General features: G+C 40.3%; 1 protein-coding gene across 2 annotated transcripts in view; it reads left to right on the forward strand.

Moving 5' to 3' along the window:
- The first annotated feature begins 212 nt into the window (after positions 1–212).
- LOC126365943 (BRCA1-associated RING domain protein 1-like) overlaps positions 213–21,653 on the forward strand; it is a 169,977-nt gene continuing 148,536 nt past the window's right edge. The window contains exons 1-2 of one of the 2 annotated variants that reach the window (XM_050008719.1): positions 213–385; positions 13,530–13,721. In XM_050008719.1, the coding sequence (XP_049864676.1) occupies positions 306–385; positions 13,530–13,721 (272 nt within the window). In that variant the 5' untranslated portion in view covers positions 213–305. The remainder of the gene's footprint in view (positions 386–13,529; positions 13,722–21,653) is intronic. The other variant, XM_050008720.1, reaches the window with a different exon arrangement.

Consider the following 21,653-nt stretch of genomic DNA (forward strand, 5'->3'; position numbering starts at 1 on the left):
ACCGGTTTTCTTACAAGCAAGTGATTTGCTGTCGGTTATATCTTGTGCCCCAATTGAAAATGTGTCACAGTTATAATAATTAACGAACGTCTCCACTGCGTCAGTTAAATGTTACCTTGATATATTTGTTACTTTTATAAAAATGCGAGAGCTAAACAGTGTATTAGAACAAAGAAAAAACCCTCAGCTGTAGATGCAAACCTCTTTCTTTGAAATTCTCTGGAATCATATTTGCGCGGGAAAATTGTGTACACAAGTAAGAAGTGCGTCTGTTATTATTTCATTTATTTGTTTCGTTGTGAAATATGTTGACAGATCGTTGTGACTGGACGGAAACGAAGAAAGTATTGGAGGATCTGAAAGAAAAATGTATATGTTTTGTATGGTACGAAGTGATTCCCATACAACTAAATTAGTATGTTTTCTGTAATGTATCGTAAACACATGCCTGGAATGTTGGATGAACTATTTAAGTCGACTGGAGTAAGATGCTTTTCCTCCAAATGTGTAATTGGATGGTAACTCCAGTTACCTGCATAGTGTACATAATAGTTACTACATTTAAAATTTCTCTGCCACACCCGAAATGAAAAAGTGAGACCAAATTTTATGATAGGCAATACCCTATTTCTGTTACATCCATGGGTGAAACGACACGTGTCAGTTGGAAGTATTCTTAAATAACGTGTTTCTGACTGACAGTAAATTGTAGGCAGTTTGTTTTTAACGACGTTTTAAGCAAAATAATAATAACGTGTCTCCAGAATTAAAATATGTTCTACCAACGTGGAGTAATAATAATAATAATAATAATAATGTTGTGCCATTAGACGGATAGACACTGTCATTAGTATGGCACAATACAGCTGATAATTCAAGTATTAATATTGCAGTTGTCAAATTCAGTTACATAATCGAATTGGTAGGCAACCAACCAATCATGCAGTGTTAGGACTCTTGGCATGTAGATCTTGTACAAACTGAAAAATTGTATTAAATAATTTGTAGCCCCACATGTTATTACCGGTTTCTTGATTTTGACAGTCAATGGTATGGAGTATAAGTGCACCAATTGTCTTGTGTTGGAACAGTATAATTTTCTCTGCATGTTGTTCCTGCCAACTTCTATGTATAAGTTAATCATTAACTCATGAGATGACTTTTCTTTATTGTGAGGTGGGGTGTTTGGGACCACTGTGTTTAAACTTAGATTTGTGCAGCCAGAGACTGTAGCTTGCGTGTATTTTCTATCTCCGATTAAGGCCTTGTTGGCCAAAAGCTCTTTTTCTGCCAGTCTTTTTGTTGTGCCTATCTGCGAATCAGCATCTCCGCTATATGGTGAATAGTATTGTTATGTTCCATCCTGGACGATCTCAAACAGGTCTTTGACTCAGGCATTTTCTACAACTTTGTACCACTGATTAGTTATATATGTATGATCTGACTTTCAGAATCTTTTGTTTTCCTGTTGTCCAAAAATCTTGATTGCTGGGTTGTCGTTGAGGCAATATCCTCTCACTACAGATTGGCTTATGTTTCATATTTTACAGATAAAACTCCTAAATCTTGGCATTATTTTTCGTATGTTTATAGCATTTCAGCTATAGTTTTCACAGTCACAATGTACAACTCACATGTCCTGTCTTTCTGTGAATATTGACTTCTGCATATCCAAAACTTTTTGATGTGGTCTCTAACATTATACAGTGAGGCACTGGTAATTTTATGCTTAACACTGCTATGTTTTCCACATCTACTCGCGTGCGGCATGACAAGATGTTTTGTACTAAGTTCATTTGCTAACTTCATCGCTATATATGTTTGACAGTTGACACCCTGTTCTACAGAACTGCACATATGTCATAAAAAGCTTTCATATGTACTCAAAGCTTTGTACTAGTAGTTAATGTCACTTCAGATTCAGATTCTTTATTGGTCATTCAGCATTATTACATGCAATAGACTTCATCAGTTCACTTAACCTAATATTTTTATTAAATATATTTAACACATTTAACTTAAGTTGATATTGGGTATTTCTAAAAATTCTTCTATTGAATAGAATGGGTTCATTAACAAGAAGCTGTGTAGCTTTTCCTTAAATAATTTGATTGGCATGCTTGTGGCATATTTGTACAATTTGTTATATATTTTAATTGACATGTACTTATGGCTATTGTTTGTTTTTGCTAATCTATTCTGTGGCAAGATCAGAGAAGTACAGTTTCTTGTATTGTAGTCATGTCTTTGATTCATTACACTTAAATTAGGTAGTTCCGCAAGTATGAAGTTAACACTATCAAGAATATATAGATTAATAACTGTTAAAATTCTATATTTAATGAACAATGGTTTATAATGTGTCCTATTATCTACCTTTGCTATTACTCTGATTGCTTTCTTCTGGATCACCAAAACTTCATTTATTTTTTTGCTATTTCCCCAGAGCGTTAGCCCATACCTTAAAACAGACTGAAAAAAAGCAAAGTACGCTGTCCTTACATATTCCGATGTCACACAGAACATCAGCCTCTTCAACAGGTATATAACTCTTGACAGCCTAACTACTATGTGTTCTGCATGAGAGTCCCATGTTAGTTTGTTGTCCAGGATTATACCTAAAAATTTTGCACTTTGTTTTTCTATTTTTGTAGTCTTTGATAGACTGAACCACATGTTCTGGGTCTTTCTCATTTAATAGTAGCCAATTTGCATTAAACCATGATGTTGCATTTTCTTTTGCCAAATTCATACTGCTTACAAGTTTATCAAAATCATGGTTTACAGACAGCAGATTTGTATCATCTGCATATATATATGTCTTTACATTAATATTTGCCGGTAGGTCATTTATATGTATGAGGAATAGAAGTGGTCCTAATTTAGATCCCTGTGGCACTCAGTGTTGAACCTCAAGTGTGTTTGACACATTACTTCCTGAGCTTACCACTTGCTTCCTATTATTAAGGTATGATTTGACGAGTTTTAAACTTTGCCACATATTCCATAATATTCGAGTTTAGAGAGTAAAACAGAGTGGTCAGCACAGTCGAAGGCCTTGCTCAGGTCACATAAGGTTACCTGTATGTGAGCCTGGTCCTCAAATGCTGCTAAAATGTCACTCACTAAGAGTTCTATGGCATAAGCAAATAAGTTCTTTCTTATACTCGCCACATCATTACATGTTTTGCATACCCCTGACTGCAATCATTACACTCAATAAGACCATTGAGGTATACATTTTGACCATTGTTCTCTTGCAGTCAGAAAAACTCACAAAATAAGGTATTTTTAGAATCTTCATCTAGCACTGAATAGCTACACTAGTTGATGGTAGAACGGTCCAATTTGTTTTTGCAGTCATATCCAGGTTTTTGCTTTTTAGCTGCAACTTTTTTTTAAAAACATCACTTGCGTATTTAGGTCCACTATTTCCTTTTTTACATTTGTCTGGATTATGGTACATTTTTTACAACCCCTCTCAGCATTAGCTAATACGAAAGCATCCATGTTGCTCTGAAATATTGTATGGCAAAGGTACTAGAAACACCAATTCAATTACCAAAATAATAAGATATCCTATATCGTACATTACAAAGTGTAGCAAAATAACAGCTAATTCATAATGTGCATAAAAGAAGAGATGTGTAAAAGCAAAAATTAAATGACAATGTATCCTTGTCCTTTGATAAAATTTTGTAACAATCTGTGACCATACTACAGGGATAATTCTGTCACTGACATACTGGACATCAGTAAGTGGTGTAGCTTCTCCTCGTACTCAAAGTGCTGATGAGGATGGATTTCCATACTTAGAGAAGCTTCTGCAGAAAATGCAGAAGCTTATCCGTGTCATTCTAGTTCACACGTCAGACAACAGGACTACACTCTCTGGTTTTGTGGCATATCTCCCACTCTCACTTGACCCGTCATTTCATATAGATTGTTTTCAAGGACTTGTCAGTGTGTTCTTTTCATAACTGGATCAGTGTGCTCACCAAAATTGATGTAGCAGAGTATCATAAATTCAGGAACATTAGCAAATTGCGTAACACTTAAGATGGTGAAACAATCACTTTCAAGAAAGCACTGAAGATGATTAGGAGAATTAGTTAAAATTTAAGAGTTGCCAAGATTTGAAACTGACAATACCAAAGCTGTCGCTTATCTTGGAAATCAGTATGAAGACAAAGGTTTGTTCAGTCACGTTCTTGTGGAATTATAATGGCTAAGGTTAAGTTAATTTACGCATTCCATGGTGATATAGTGTAGTGGGGTTGTTTTTGTACTGTTACAGTGGCATTCCTACAAGCCATGACGAATGATTGAGAAATATTGCAAAATAATGTAAGGCATGTTTGCAGGAGATAGCTAATATATACAGCTCAGTGCTTCGGGACCATTTGTTTACCTCTGCACTGCATAACACTGACAGCTCAGCATTGGTTCGTAGAACGGATGTTTGGGAAACCTTAGTTCAAGCCAGGTCAGGAAGATTCTCTTAAAGCAGCACAAACATAACGGCACATAATTTTCATGGTTACTACAAAAATTTTGAGGAACTGTTACTGAAAGATGACCCACATCTTAAAAAGCACAGCTGTATGTGCTGTTACATTTGTTTACTTGGTGGCTTAGACATTCTTTAAAGAGGAAGCAAGCTCTACTCAGTCCAACAGTGTTCGAAAATCTGCGCAGCAGCAATGCGTTATGATTACTGTGCCTCGGTGTTACAATATTTATGATTTCTGTGGATAATTTTGTGAAGTTGGTATTATGGTCTGGGCACACTGAAGCTAGGTTTCGAGGCTTATGTAGACTCCACATCAGTGACAATACTGCAGGTCTTTTGAGAGTTGTTGGCCAATTTGTCAAGCTGGAAAGCCATACAGTCAACCGCTAAAGACCAGAAAAAATGGTGTTGAACCCATTGGATAACCTGTATTAAGCTTCTGCTTGTCTGGACATTTGGACTCCTATTCCAAGCACATTATGTATATGTCTCCTTGCTGTTTGATTGTGCTTCTGTTTCATTCTGTGAGAGGATGTTGTCTACATCAATAAATGTGATCGGTTTTGGTTTCCTGATATGTCAGAAATCAAGCTCTTTGGTTGGTAACGAATGAGACACAATGCCTCAGCATGTGGACCAAGGTGAAGAATCGTGTTCTACTTTATTAACAATGTGAGTCTCAAAGGGTGGCTGACCCATTTGAGATTGTGTTCTCCATACTTGAGAGAAATTGACAGTAAATGTAGCCTGTTTTTGCTAACATGGTGACACTTACAGTGGCTCCATTGAACATCTTTTTCTGGCTATTTGATAGGACTCTCTTGAGAGCCAACAGTTTTTTAGTGTTGTTATTCTGTTCATCTAATAGTAATTCATTACAAAATGGCTTTCAACTTATTTAGGATGGTCTATAAGTTCAGAACAGACTAGTAATAAATAAAATATTAGTGGAGCAAAATGTAGTTTGTGTGCTTTAAAGTGAAACTGTCTTGCTGTTAAGTGACTGAAGAATTGGTTGGTTAATAATGTCCATTCAATCATTAGTTCCAGCAGGGGAATCACTTATAGTATTAATTTCTGTTATGTTTAGAAGACGGAACAACTCTCCCCCCTCCTCCTCTCTTAATATTAGTATAGATAATATGAAATTTTGTTTGTGCTGTACACAATGACTAAAAGCTGAATGCTCTTGACGCAGACATCAGTTGTTATATTCTTCATTTAAGGATGCAAAACATGATCAGTCACTCCTGAATAGATCTGACACAATGTAAGATCTAAGATTTTCGGATTACAATAAACACCTGAAGGAGGTAAACTTATGAAAAAATGATCTCGTAAACACCTTAGGCATATTCCAAGAAGACACAAAAACTTTCATGCTAACTGAAGAAATAGTCCTTGTTTTGCCATACCCACTCCGCTTGACACCTGCCAAACTGCTGTCCCAGCATTGTGTATTCAGCAGGCACAATGTAGGTGTATGGATGCACATGATGTGTTTATATGCGTGTGCACCATTCTGTGAGTTGTTATCTCCACTTCTCACATATTGTTACATGGGTTTGTGGTTGCAGTTCAGTGACTGCTTCTGGAGGCTGAGTTACAGCATGCTCTGTGATGACGGTGACAAAAGTAAAGTGTGAAACAAATGAGGAGTCAATGTTTTCCTCGAGTATGAACATCTGGGTTATATATACAGGTTACAAGGTATCTGTTTTAACCCCAAGTCTCTCTGTGGCTCATGATACACTAGCCATTATTTGTGTTGGATTTGAACTGAATTATTTCCTGTGATCTTGGAATGCTTCGCAGAATGTATGCTCAGTTTGATGCTGTTCAGTATACTCATATTGAAAGTAATGTTAGGGTACCATCAATTCAGTGACTGTATTCTAAGAGAGTGATGTGCTTCCACCAGGACCAGTCTCCAGAACACACAACTGAGCTGAATGAGTGAGTTGATGCAGTGGCTGAGGCATTGGATTTACATTTTTTTCTGTGAGTGTGGTTCAGATCCCATATAGCCATTCAGAAATGGTTTTTTCTGTCTTTTTCCCAAAATCAGTTAGTCCTCTTGTAAAACACTTCTTCGTCCTTGTCCGTTCCGGACCTATATTCCATCTGTAATGACCAAATGAGCAGTAGCAGCAATGAGAACAGCAGAAAACTTATCAGAATTGGGGATCATGAAGTAGATGAAGTTACTTAGGCAGCAAAATAACCCATGATGGTTGGAGCAAGGAAAAAAGAGCAATCTTGGTCAAGAGAAGTCTATTTGTATCATACATAATCTAATGTTTTTGACAACTAAGAGTGTGTGAAGTGTATGGGCAAACTTCTCATTTCTCTTATACGAGTCGACTTACTGGGTGTATACGCCGATCTTCTCCTCTGGATAGTCGGCTTCTGGAATCTCTATAAACTTCTTCCCCAGAGAATGATGCTAGTTACGAGAACCTTAAAGATTCTCTCACCACTTGCGAAATAGTTCGGAACTTGAAGAATACTTTTCAATAGCTATTGGTATATTTGAGCTTCATAAGAACAAAATTCACACTTTGCACATAAACATTTAACTTCTCGTAAGTAAACCGTAAAGTCTCACATTAGAAACAGATTTAAGTACATTTTAGAAAAGAGTTGCCTTAACAACCATAACTCTATTTTAAACAAACGTCTTGCCCAGAGCAAGTCCAAGATACGAGTTTTTTTCAGAATTCAGAATCTAAGATGTTCCTGTTATTATAACAGTAATCACTGATATGATTAGGACAGAATAACGCAGAAGTTCCATAGTTCTTCCTTGCTCCTTCGCTACGACTTCCATGGATCGACCGACAAGTACTTGTTGGTGCCGTTTGACCGCCGTGTCTACAGTCTTCTCACGCCAAGCTTCAAACCTGCACACACAAATATGTGGTGTGCAGTAGGTAGGTTTCTATCATCCCACTCTCACATCTATAATATCATGTGTTCAAGATGGTAGAATGCGGAGTGGTTCTAGAATTCTCGCAGAAATTCTCGAAATACTACAATAGGCCTTAATTTGACAAAGAAATTTCTGAGAAATGTTGCATGGTAGTGAAATGGGGATTGTGGAAAAACCAGAAGAGAATCAAAGCAATTTGGATGTAATGCTATAGAAGAATGTTGAAATTTTAGGTGGACTGATAAGGTACGGTATGGGGAGGTTCTCTGCAGTATCAGCAGGGAAATATGGGAAACACTGACAAGAGGAACAGGCAGGATGATAGGACATCTGCTTAGACATCAGGAAATAACTTCCATGGTACTAGAGGGAGCTGTAGAAGGTAAACATTGTAGAGGAAGACAGAGATTGGAATATATTCAGCAAATATTTGAGGATTAGGCGACTCTGAGATGAAAAGGTTGGCACAAGAGAGAAATTTGTGGATGGTTGCATCAAACAAGTCAGAAGACTGATGACTCATAAAAATGACATAATCAATGGGATATTAAACTGTAACTTCCTTACTCTGTAACACCTTCACAGTTGCAAGGGTGGTTTACAGAACAGAATTAAATTATTACTCTTTAGTAGCTAGGAAGACACAAAAAGAGAAGGAAAGAAAACCTGTTCTGAATCCACACTACAAATGTGAGGTGACACAACTGCTTTGGAGATGGTGGAAAATTAACCATTTGTTGAAGAATTCGTAGGCAGTTAAGGTGTGTTCCCATTATGCCCTATTCTGTTCAACCTTGACAGTGTGCTTTAAAGTGTACAAATGTGAAAGTAGATATCTATTTCACTTTCATGTTTGTATCACAAATGAAATATGTATGTTGAAACGTGTTGATTCCCACCCTTAGAGTGAACCATACATGTGGTTTGAGCAGGAACAGCCAGGTATGATCAGCCTGTTTACAAACTGCTTATATGGAGCCTGTTGTCTATAAAAGGTACAAAGTTTTACAATTTCTGAATCCGTCCCCAGAAGTATCTAAGTCAATAAGTCAAGATTTTCCATTATTTTGATTCATCTGAAGGTGTTGTTTTGAAACAGTTTTATTTCTAATTAGAGGCAACAAGCTTCATACAGAGAACTTCTAAAATGTATTTTGGAGTTCTGGGGTCTAACATAGAAAAACGTTGTTTTCAAATACAAAATTAGTTACTTAAGCTTGGATATAAATTATCTGTTGGAGCAGAACTCTAAAATTTAGTAATGACATTTGATGTGGGTTGTACAAACAGTGAGAAAAGATGTGGGCATTATACTGCATGTATATTAATTGCTTGACTTTGGACAATTTTGACATGCGTGCAATTTTTATTTGCCTCTAGTGTAGTGCAAGAGATTAGAGGCATCATTTTTACATAACTTTACCTACAAGATGGTCAATGAAGTCATTACCTTTGCAGGGTACATTAATGTTGAATAAATTACGTTATGTCTATTGAATTTTCTTAGTAAGAAATATGCTCTCTTTGCTGCTCTTGTTTTGTGTAGTTTGCCAATGAAACTAATTCAGTAACTAAAAGAAAAAAAAAAAAAAACATCCAGAATGGAATTCAAAACAAACACAGCAATTGCGTAGCTGTATTTCAGGCTGCTTAATAACCGCTGATGTTGCCACACCAGCATCTGTCTAGTTTCCACTCTTCTGTTCTCAATTCCGCCTTGCTACGTCAAAGTGGCTTTTCCCAGTGTGCATGATGGTTGGGACTGGGTAACACAGATTTTTGTGTTTGTTTCTTCACTTTAAGACAAGTTTAATGCCTTCAGTGACATACCCTCAAACGTTATTTACTTACATGAGCAGTACTTTATAACCTGTAATATGATTGACTCCTATGTAACATGGAGGTTTGCACCAAGTTTATTCCCAATCATATTTTTGTAAATGTGTACTCTAACTTCTGCTATGATGCTGAATCTAATTTCTTATTTGGTAATATCTTTCCGTGGGGCTTTTAGCATGTCTAATATCAGCATATACTGTATGAAGTGTAGTTTGATGGTGTCAATGAAAGAAATGTAGATTGTAGACTAGGTTGATAATGTCAGTTGACAAAACGGTTGAAGTACTCAAGCCACTCGAGGAAAGAATTTTTCTTTTATTTTCTTTCTTTAAAACAGGAAAAAGTAACTGCTCAGTAATGAGAATGAAAGAAAATAATAATAATAATAATAATAATAATAATAATGGTTCAGGACAGAACTAAAGTAGCCTCGGACAAGCGCCGTCATGGTCGGGGATGACGCTTGAACCCTATGCCCGCCCACAGTGGTAACGACACTGCTAGCCAACTGGAAAATGATTTAAATCCAAATAGAGGTGTTTTGCAGGATATGCTTCCTGCAACCACCCTAGAAGCAAAACAAAGACAGAGGATGAGATGGTCAGATGAAGCTAATCGACACCTCATGTTCTGTTATTACCAAGCAAAATACCTAGGAACCAACACAACTGGATACAGATCACAAGTATACACAACATTTATTACCAGATATCCAGAATTAAAATTTTTAACAGGACAACGACTAGCTGATCAGATTCGTGTAATAATAAAAAATAACAGGATATCCCAACTGGTCAGAATTAGAAAACATCAAACAACAAGTACAACAAATACTGGAACAAAATAATGTGCAATCAGAAGAAGAAGAAGAAGAAGAAGAAAGCAATGGACTCAAACATCCCGGAGCAAACAAACAAACAACACGCATCAATTAAACAATCAGAGGAAAACAAAATCTTAAGACAGCCACCAGAACAAGCACAAATAGAACACGAAGTGACACACATGTTAGTTATAGAAGAAAAATTTCAGCTGACATTTATAGAATACAAAGACACAAATACAGACATTAGACCATTCTTGCATAGACCGCCAAATAACCCACAAGTCTAAACAACAATAAAAACTATCAACACAATCACACACAACAAAATAAATGAAAACACAACTATGGAAGAGTTGCAACTACTGGTTTATATAGGAGCACTCACTACACTAAATATACACACTAGGTAAAGATCAGAACCAACCAACACACAGAAGGAACCCACAAAACCAGCATGGCAACACAGGCTACAGATCAGAATGGAAAAACTGAGAAAAGACATCGGACAGCTAACACAATTTATAAGAAATGAAATATCAGACAAAAAACGAAAAAGGTTAGGTAAAATCTCACAACAAGAACCGATAGAGCAATTAGACGAAAAGAAGCAGAAATTACAAGCATTGGCCAAACGACTTAGAAGATACAAAAAAAGTGACAATAGAAGGAAACAAAACCAAACATTCAACACAAACCAAAAGAAATTTTACCAGACAGTAGATAACACACACATTAAAATAGACAATCCACCAGACATAACAGACGTGGAACACTTCTGGAGGAACATATGGTCAAACCCGATACAACGTTACATGCACGGTGGATACAAGCAGAAACAGACAAATACAAGATGATTCCACAAAAGTCTGAAGTGATAATTTTACAACATGAAGTCACCCAAGCAATTAATTCTACGCGCAATTGGAAAACCCCTGGAAATGGTAAAATAGCAAATTTCTGTTTAAAGAAGTTCTCCTCAACACTTTCACATCTAACTAAATTATTTAACATATCTAAAAACAAAGTTGATGTGACTTACCAAACAAAAGCGCTGGCAGGTCGATAGATACACAAACACAAACATACACACAAAATTCAAGCTTTCGCAACCAACGGTTGCTTCTTCAGGAAAGAGGGAAGGAGAGGGAAAGACAAAAGGATGTGGGTTTTAAGGGAGAGGGTAAGGAGTCATTCCAATCCCTGGAGCGGAAAGACTTACCTTAATGGGGAAAAAAGGACAGGAGACATTTGTAAAGGCAAACTCTTTGCCTTTACAAATGTCTGCTTGTGTCTGAGTATGTGCGGATGGATATGTGTGTGTGTGTGTGTGCGCGCGCGCGAGTGTATACCTGTCCTTTTTTCCCCTTAAGGTAAGTCTTTCCGCTCCTGGGATTGGAATGAGTCCTTACCCTCTCCCTTAAAACCCACATCCTTTCATCTTTCCCTCTTTCCTGAAGAAGCAACCTTTGATTGCGAAAGCTTGAATTTTGTGTGTATGTTTGTGTTTGTTTGTGTATCTATCGACCTGCCAGCGCTTTTGTTTGATAAGTCACATCAACTTTGTTTTTAGATATATTTTTCCCATGGGAATGTTTCCCTCTATTATATTCATCATAAATTATTTAACAGTTACATTGCAGACCCATACAAAGTCCCTGATACACTTACACAAGGATTAATTTATCTGAAACCTAAAGATCAAGCACACACAGCAAACCCAGCAAAATATCGCCCCATAACGTGCCTACCAACAACATACAAAATATTAACTTCATTCATTACACAGAAATTAATGACACATACAACACAGAGCAAAATTATAAATGAAGAACAAAAAGGCTGCTGCAAAGGAGCATGAGGATGTAAAGAGCAGCTGATAATAGATGCAGAGGTGACATATCAGGCTAAAACTAAACAAAGGTCTCTACACTAGGCATACATTGATCACCAAATAGCTTTTGATAGTGTACCCCACTCATGGTTACTACAAATATTGGAAATATACAAAGTAGATCCTAAATTGACACAGTTCCTAAGCATAGTAATGAAAAATTGGAAAATGAAATTAATATCCAAACAAATTCAAATAATATCACATCACAGCCAATACAGATTAAGTGTGGAATATACCAAGGAGACTCATTAAGTCCTTTCTGGTTCTTCCTTGCTCTGAACCCACTATCCAACATGCTAAATAATACAAATTATGGATATAATATTACTGGAACATACCCACACAAAATCACACATTTGCTATACATGGATGATCTAAAACTACTGACAGCAACAACTCAACCAATTACTAAAGATAATAGAAGTATTCAGCAATGATATAAATATGGCTGTTGGAACAGACAAATGTAAGAAAAATAGCATAGTCAAGGGAAACACACTAAACAAGAAGATTACGTATTGGATAACCACAGCGACTGCATAGAAGCGATGGAAAAAACAGAGGCCTATAAATATCTAGGATACAGAGAAAAAATAGGAATAGATAATACAAACATTGAAGAAGAACTAAAGGAAAAATATAGACAAAGACTAACAAAAAAACTGAAAACCGAATTGACAGCAAGAAACAAGACAAAAACTGTAAATACTTATGCTATACCAATATTGATCTACTTATTTGGAGTAGTGAAATGGAGTAACACAGACCTAGAAGCACTCAATACTTTTACACGATCACAGACCTGGTCTGCTTGTGATTGTGTATGTGCGGATGGATATGTGTTTGTGTGTGTGCAAGTGTATATCTGTCCTTTTTTCCCCCTAAGGTAAGTCCTTCCGCTCCCGGCTTGGAATGACTCCTTACCCTCTCTCTTAAAACCCACATCCTTTCGTCTTTCCCTCTTTCCTGATGAAGCAACCGTTGGTTGCAAAAGCTTGAATTTTGTGTGTATGTTTGTGTTTGTTTGTGTATCTATCAACCTGCCAGTGCTTTCGTTTGGTAAGTAACATCATTTTTGTTTTTAGATATATTTTTTCCACATGGAATGTTTCTCCCTATTATATTCGTAATAATAATAATAATAATAATAATAATACATGTTTTTGAAGTGAGTAATTATACACTGAAAGGTTAAACACACCAACATTGCTGTCCAGCCATGTTGTATGGACCTGTGCAGTTATCTTGGTTCTCTCCCATTGTTGCAAGGACATAGCTTAATTTCTGTGCATGCGTTGTTGCATCTGCCACACTAATATTTTTCTCAAGACACTGTTTAATTTGTTGTAACTACGTTTGAAGTATATCGTGTAATGTTCGCCGTGTTTGAATATTTCAAAACATAATTACCGAAGTTGCATATTCCAATTATATATAAACTTTTTAAATTATTTTTTTTATTAAGTTACTGTTTTAGAATTTTTGTTATCTCAGAAATATTATCAAATCCTGTTATTGTTTGCAGTAAACAAGTATCAAAATCACCACACGAATATGAATGCAGTCACTTCTTTTGTGAGAACTGCATCAATTGGAGCCGAAATGCTTGCCCAGTGTGTGGTGTCCCATCGCATGCAGCAGTAATAGTTCCTGACCGCTGTATAAGCAGTTGTATTGAAGTACTAAATACATTTCATTCTCTTCTGTCTCCTGAAAGGTAAGTAGCATAATTTTCCATCATTTATCAGGCACAGTTAGAAAATGTGTACATAGTTGGTGGCAGAATAGAAGCTTTTGAAATGTGGCATTAGAGATGAACACTGAAGATTAAGATTGGTAAATTGAATAACTAATATGGTCAAACTTAGTTGAATTGAGGAACAAAAAGTTATGGTACAACTTGATTAAAAGAAAGGATTGATTGATAGGGCAGCACATCTTGAGGCAGTGAGGAATTTTTGTTTTGGGGGTAAATGTGGAGGTAAAAACTAGAGAGACAGAGGAAAGCTTGACCATGTAAGTAGATTCAAGTGGATGTAGGTTGCAGTATTTATGCACAGATGAATTAGTCTTTGGAGTGGTAATGGCATCCCGTTTTTTCATTTGCTGTGGGAAGACCATAAAATGTACTAAATCTCGCTAGGGTGCTAAAGTGCTGACATCTAGTGTTCTTGATCCATTGTGATTAGGGTTTTCCATTGTTTCTGTAAATTGATAAGGCAATTGCTGGAATAGTTTTTTTTTTTTAAAGGAGATGGCTGATTTCCTTGCCCATCATTCTCCTGTCCAAGTTTGGACGTTGTGTGTAATGAGTTTATCGTTGATAGCACATTAAACCCTGATCTTCCTTCTTTCAATTTTAATCATGCAAATAACAACAGTGAGTTATTTGAACTATCACATAAGGGTAAAGAAATTTTAAGTGGAAGGACTTGTGCAAATATACGCTTTAATTTTATCCATATTTTGCAGCAAATATACATTTTTTTTGACACAACATAATTAATTACATCATGTAATCGTGAACTTCAATACCTTCCACATCAGTCATTCATTTGAAATTCTGAAATGATACAAATAACCAAAGTGTCTACAATGCTTAGAAAATATAACAGGTAATTTACTGTCCACATCACTCCCCATCCTCAAATGTCAGCGATATTTCGGGTGAAGACGGAATATTCTGCTAGTTCTTTACCGTGATATCAGATGGCAAAGTACAGTCTGATTGGGAATTCTGACATCTTACGATTCAGTCCTGCTCGCTTTATTATTTCACCACACTTCCTAACCTCTGCTGATCGAACTCCATACCTCGAAGTGCTGCAGTTAATGCTGGTAGTTGAAGGGTACAAATCCAACCTCCAATTCTTGAAATAAATACAAGGCTTCTCATAAACAGCATATCATTTACTCTAGAATTTCTTACAGTGACCGTGAATTGTAATGTCATTTCAACATATGGAGCATCACAATTACATTAAGAAGGACTAAGTCCAAAAAGTGGTCAGTTTTGTTTAACAGATTCCAATTGAGCGAGTACATAACGAGTTTCCTCTTGGCCTCGTGCTGTCATTGGCATTGTCATGACTGCTCTTCCTCCATGGGTCACACCATATGTTCAAGGTTGGACCTGACAGTACGGAATAAGCCACCCAAAGAGCAGGTACCGCGAATGTGGTATAATGTTTATCACTGTCCCAGGTTTTATCCGTGGACCCAGGACTGCGGTGTTCCACGACAGGCCAGACGCCACAGACCATGGGTTTCAGGTATTGCGACTGTCTCATCACAATACATTGTGTTTGCCATGTAGAGACGCCTTATGTGCTCGTCGATGTGCTTTACGCACCTTTAAACGCCACCCTACGATGGCGAATTGTATCAATTATAAACAATTACGTGCGCAGTGTCGTCGTGTTATTAAAGAAAGCAAGAAAGCCAGCTGGGCTGCTTTCATAAGCACCTTCAACAGTTTTACTCCTCCTCCTGTTGTCTGGGGTAGCCTGCGCTGGCAATCTGGCACTACGGTCCACTCACCAGTTTCTGGCTTGACGGTCGCAAATGACGTCCTTGTGGCCCCTGAGGATGTCTCCAATGCCTTCGGCCGCTTTTTGCAGAGGTTTCGAGCTCCGCTCATTACCACCCTGCCTTCCTCCCCCGAAAACAGGCAGAGTAGGCAAGACCACCTAACTTCCGCTCCTCGAATCGTGAAAGTTATAATGCCCCGTTCACTATGCGGGAACTCGTAAATGCACTTGCCCGGTCACGGTCCTCTGCTCCAGGGCCTGATTCTATTCATATTCAGATGCTGAAGAACCTTTCTCCTGTAGGTAAAGGTTTTCTTCTTCGTACTTATTATCGCATCTGGATTGAGGGTCATGTTCCCACATGCTGGCGCGAATCTATTGTTGTCCCGATTCCTAAGCCGGGAAAGGCCAAGCACTTGCCTTCCAGTTATCGACCCATCTCCCTTATCAGCTGTGTCTGTAAGGTGATGGAACAAATGGTTAACTCTCGTTTGGTTTGGCTGCTCGAATCTCGACGCCTACTTACCAATGTACAATGTGGATTTCGTTGGCGCCGCTCTGCTGTTGACCATCTGGTTACCTTGTCGACCTTCATTATGAATAACTTCTTGCGGAAGTGCCCGTCTGTGGCTGTGTTCTTTGATTTGGAGAAGGCTTGAGACACCTGTTGGAGGATGGGCATTCTCCGCACCATGCATACATGGGGCCTTCGCGGTCGCCTCCCTTATTTTATTCGTGCCTTTTTAATGGATCAACAGTTCAGGGTAGGTGTGGGTTCTGTCCTGTCCGACGGCTTTCGCCAGGCGAAGGGGGTGCCACACGGCTCAGTTCCAGCATCACTCTCTTCGCCATAGCTATCAATCCAATAATGGATTGCCTCCCAGCTGATGTACCAGGCTCCCTTTTCATGGACAATTTTACCATATATTGCAGTGCACAGCGTACATGTTTCCTGGAGTGCTGTCTTCAGCATTGTCTTGACCGTCTTTACTCCTGGAGTGTCACCAATGGCTTCCGTTTTTCTGCCAAGAAGACTGCCTGTATTAACTTTTGGCGCTACAAAGAGTTTCTCCACCGTCCTTACAACTCGGTCCCGTTGCTCTCCCATTCATGGAGACGACAAAATTTTTAGGTCTTACATTTGACAGGAAACTTAGCTGGCCTCCATATGTGTCATATTTGGCTGCCCGTTGTACTCGTTCTCTAAATGTCCTCCATGTTCTCTATGTCGTGGAGAGCGGATTGAACCGCCCTACTTTGGCTATATTGGTCGATCGTCCGCTCAAAGCTGGATTATGGGAGCTTTGTATACCGCTCTGCACGGCCGTCCATCTTACGCCGCCTCAACTCTATCCAACATTGGGGTTTAAGTCTTGCGATCAGAGCTTTCTATACTAGTTCCGTAAAGAGTCTTCATGCTGAAGCTGATGAATTTCCACTAACCTACCGGCGTGATATACTGCTTTGTCGGTATGCCTGTTGGCTATTGTCAGTGCCCAACCACCCGTCTTATTGTTCCTTTTCTGACGACTCTCTTGACCACCAACACAGGTTGTATGTGTCTGCCCTGCTACTCCCTGGAGTTTGCTTTCGTCGCCTCCTTCAGCACCTTGATTTTTCGCTCCCTGCAACCTTTCGAGTGGGCAAGAGCCAAACGCCACCTTGGTTCCAGATACAGGTTCGCATTCACCTTGACCTCAGCTCGCTCCCAAAGGAGGTTACCCCAGCTTCGGTATACCACTCCCTGTTTCTCGAACTTCGTTCGAAGTTCATTAATATGATCTTCATGTATACAGATGGCTCTAAGACCAATGACGGTGTTGGGTGTTCTTTTATTGTTGGGGCACACAGTTTCAAATAATGGTTCCATGGCCATTGTTCAGTTTTCACAGCTGAGCTATTTGCCCTCTACCAGGCTGTTCTTTACATCTGCCGCCACCGACATTCTGCTTATATCATCTGCTTTGATTCCCTGAGCGCCATCCAGAGCCTCAGTGATCTGTATCTGGTTCACCCTTTCGTGCACCAGATACAACACTCTCTTCAGCAGCTGGCGGACGACAGTTCTCCGGTTACCTTTATGTGGGTTCCTGGCCATGTCGGTATCCCTGGGAATGAAGCTGCAGATGCCGCGGCCAGTCTGCGGTCCTCCAGCCTCGGACAGCTTCTTGTTGTGTCCCTTCATCTGACTGTAGCAGGGTCATTTGTCAGTGCATTTTATCGCTATGGCATGCCGATTGGGCTACACTTACGGACAACAAGCTTTGGGCCTTGAAACCTCTTCCCACGGCTCGGACGACCTCTTCACGCCCTTCTCAGTGGGAGGAGGTCGTTTTGGCCCGGTTACGAATTGGACACTGCCGGTTCAGCCATCGCCATCTGCTGACGGCTACGCCGGTGCCGTTCTGCCCGTGTGGGCAATTGCTGACGGTACGCCACATTTTAACGCCCTGTCCAAATTTTAATACATTGCGCATTGATCTTGGCCTGCCATGTACTCTAGATGCCATTTTAGCGGATGACCCAGGAGCAGCTGCTCGCGTTCTTAGTTTTATCCACTTGAATAACTTGTGGAAGGACATTTGATTATGCTTTTTTAATCCTATGCCTGTTAATATGTCTTTTGTAGTGTTGTCCTTTAGAAAGAAAAAAAAAAGCTGCTGTGCGGACTGGCCCTTTTTGTAGTTGGGTGGCACCCATGGGGTAAGCCCCTTATCAGAGTGGATGGTATCGGGGAGGATGCTTTGCATATGAAACATACCAAGGTCCAAAAATCTGTCTGTTCTTTTAAGGCCTGTTCTTTGAGTGGCAACAGATCATTGAATGCTGCTTCTTGTGACTCTGCAGCCTTCCCTTCCCTTTCTACTGCCTCAGATTGGGGATAGGCTTGCCAGCTTGGGGTGAAATACTTTCATGCTACCTGGTCTGTACTAGGACAGATGCGGACACATTCACAGCGACAAAGTCACTATTTTTTTGGTGGAAAATATCGAAGACGAGTTTGGCAAAGTGGAGTCTGTCTGTTCGGGTTCCCTATTGATCAAAACTGCTTCTTCCGCAGAATGTGCAGCTCTTTGTGCTTGTGATCATCTTGGTGATGCCTGGTCCAGGGAGACAATTTTCGTCAGGACCTCATCCTTCAAACTGATGAGGAACTCTGGGCGTTCTGGAATGACAGGGCATTCACTTTGTCTGATGTTTGGAGGAAGGTCGTAGGGACAACCACACCGATACCGGTGTCTTCATTTTGGCTTTCGAGGGAGGTTCTCTCCCAGAGAAAGTCAGCCTTGTGTTATGGATGTGACGTGAAGCTGTATGTCCTGCTACCTGTGAGGTGCTTTCGTTGTTTGCATTTTGGGCACATATCTTCCTTATATGTGGCGAACCTTTTATGTGGTGACTCAAACCCATTCTGTGAGGCAAACCCTGCGTTTGGCCACCCGTGTGTGTGTGTGTGTGTGTGTGTGTGTGTGTGTGTGTGTGTGTGTGTGTGTGTGTGTGTGTGTGTGTGACAAGAAAGAAAAGGAGATACAGTAAGTTCTTGGATTGTCTATCTTACACTGAGGCTCATCAAAAATATGACTGCATCCACCTTACACTGATGACTTCTACTTTTGCCTCTGTTATGTGCTTTTCCCCTCCTCCCTCTTCCTTACCCCTGTCCCGCCCCCCTCTCCTTCCCCTGCGGTTCACGTGCCCACCCCACCAGGTGTGCTGCCCCTTCCTGCCTGAAGAAGTGCCCCCTTCTTCAGTGCCCACCAGTGATGGGACTCCCTTCCTTCCCCCTGGTGACTCTCAGGCCAGAGGTTTGCTACCGTAACTCAGCCATGTGACACACAGTTTGTGCACCAACTCTCTTTCGGTTCTGGATCTAGCAGAAGCCTGCTCTCCCTTGGTGCCCTGCCCTCCTCCATCTATGAAAGAGGAGGAGGAGGAGGAGGAGGAGGAGGAGGAGAAAAAAAAACATAAGTTCCAGGACAAGGCCCCACTACCCCCTTAGTGCCCTCTAGTTGCCATCTCCCCCCTCGTGACTTATTTATGGATACTGCCCCTTCGTCATTGCTGCTGTATGGTGACCTGGCAGTGTGATTGGCTCCAGCAAATTTGCCTCCCATTTGGATACCCAGTCTGTGATAATTCAGACGAACAGTAATGGATTCTGCCGTCACCTCCCAGAGTTGCAATCCCTTATTGCCTTTTACTTGGCAGCTTGTGTCGTTCTCCAGGAATCTCATTTTACTGATGCACACTCACTGATCTTTCATGGGTTCCTTGTTTTCTGTCAGAAACGGGTCAGCCATTTGAGGGCTTCCAGTGGTGTCTGCACTTTGGTCCATAAGGATATTGTTAGTAATAGTATGCTCCCACATCGTACCAAATTGGAAGCAGTTGCCATTCTCATACGGCTAGACTCTGCCATCATGGTTTGCAATCTGTTTTTCCCTACTGGCAGGCCACCTACATCTGCTGCTGTAAATGCACTCGTTCAGCAACTCCACTCTCCATTCCTCCTCATCGGGAATTTTAATGCCCGCACCCTTTGTGGGGGAGTAGTCCTTCATCTAGTCGGGGGCTCCTCATTCACCATTTTCTTACGGACCATGACCTGGGCCTTCCTAATGACAGTTCTTTTAGTGCTGCATATGGCACTTTCTCTGCCATTGATCTTCCACTCTCTTATCCTCCGCTTCTTTGTTCCTTACACTGGTCGCCACATGATCTCTGTGGTAGTGACCACTTCCCATTGACTCTCTCATTCCCTTCCCACCACCCAATGGCCGGGTTTCCCCACTGGGCTTTCTATTGTCCTGAATGGCCTCTATATACCTCCCATGTCGTGTTTCCATTGTTTTTATCAGGTTGCATTGATGAAGTTGTCCGTAATCTGTCTGCTAAGATGATCTGTGCTGCCGGCATTGCTGGTCCCCACTTGACAGGCCTGGTTCACCGTCAGCCAGTTCTGTGGTGGAATGCAGGTATTGCCACTACTGTCTGTGGTCATTGTTGCACCTTGCAACATCTTCAGTGACACCCGTCCTCCACCGGTCTTATTACCTTTAAACGTCTTTTCGCCAAAGCCCATTATTTAATCAGACAGAGCAAATGGGTGTGTTAGCAGTGCTTTGTCTCCTCACTAGGTTCTTCTGTCACCCTCCAAGGTTGTTAGCGGCAGTCTCCTATTCCAGGCCTTGCGCTTCCGAGTGACTTTTGTACAGATCCATCAGTTCTCGTGGAACACCTCGTGACCCATTTTGCCATGGCATCGATGTCAGCCTCTTGTCCAGCGCCTTTCTTCTCCGGAAACAAGAGAGTTGAAGTTGCCCACTGATGTTTTACCTCTTGTCAAGTGGAATCCTACAATACTTTTACTGAATGAGACCTCCTTCTGTCCCTCTCTTTCTTTCATAATTCAACTCCTGGCTTGACATCATCCATAAGAAATTGCTTCAACACCTCAATACTCCACAATGACAATATCCCCTCCAGGTATTTAACTGTATTTGGCTCCCAGACATTTTCTTTCTCAGTGGACAGACAGTATTGTGGTTCCTGCCCTTTAGACTGGCAAAGTTCTGTTGTCCCTTGATAGTTACCAGCTCATCAGCCTGACAAATTTCCCCTGCAAGTTATTAGAATGGATCGTGACTCATCGGCTCAATTGGATCCTTGAATCTTGGGACCTTTTATCTCCTTACCAGTGTGGCTTTCGGGAAGGACAGTCTCCGATTAATCGTCTGCTTCAGTTGGAAACTGCAGTTCGGCAGGCCTTTCCTCAGTGTTGCCATCTTGTCGAAGTTTTCTTCGAACTTTGTAAGGCCTACGACACAGCTTGGTGCCATCCACTCCATGAGTGGAGTCTTCGGAGCCCCCTCCTGATTTTTATTTGCCAGTTCCTGTCCCATGGGTCATTCAGAGTCAGTGTTCTAAGCTCTCTTCGGACCTAGGAGAATGGCATTCCACAGGGCTCCACATTAAGTGTCTTCTTTTTCTAATCGCTATTAATGGACCTCTGATCTCTGCTGAACCATTGGTCACCCATGTTGATGATTTGTGTATTTGGTGTAGCTCCCGTTCGATGGCCTCTGCGGAACGACAGCTCCAGGGTGACATCTGTCACA

The sequence above is a fragment of the Schistocerca gregaria genome, chromosome 4 (assembly GCF_023897955.1).
Source record: "Schistocerca gregaria isolate iqSchGreg1 chromosome 4, iqSchGreg1.2, whole genome shotgun sequence".
Taxonomy (NCBI): domain Eukaryota; kingdom Metazoa; phylum Arthropoda; class Insecta; order Orthoptera; family Acrididae; genus Schistocerca; species Schistocerca gregaria.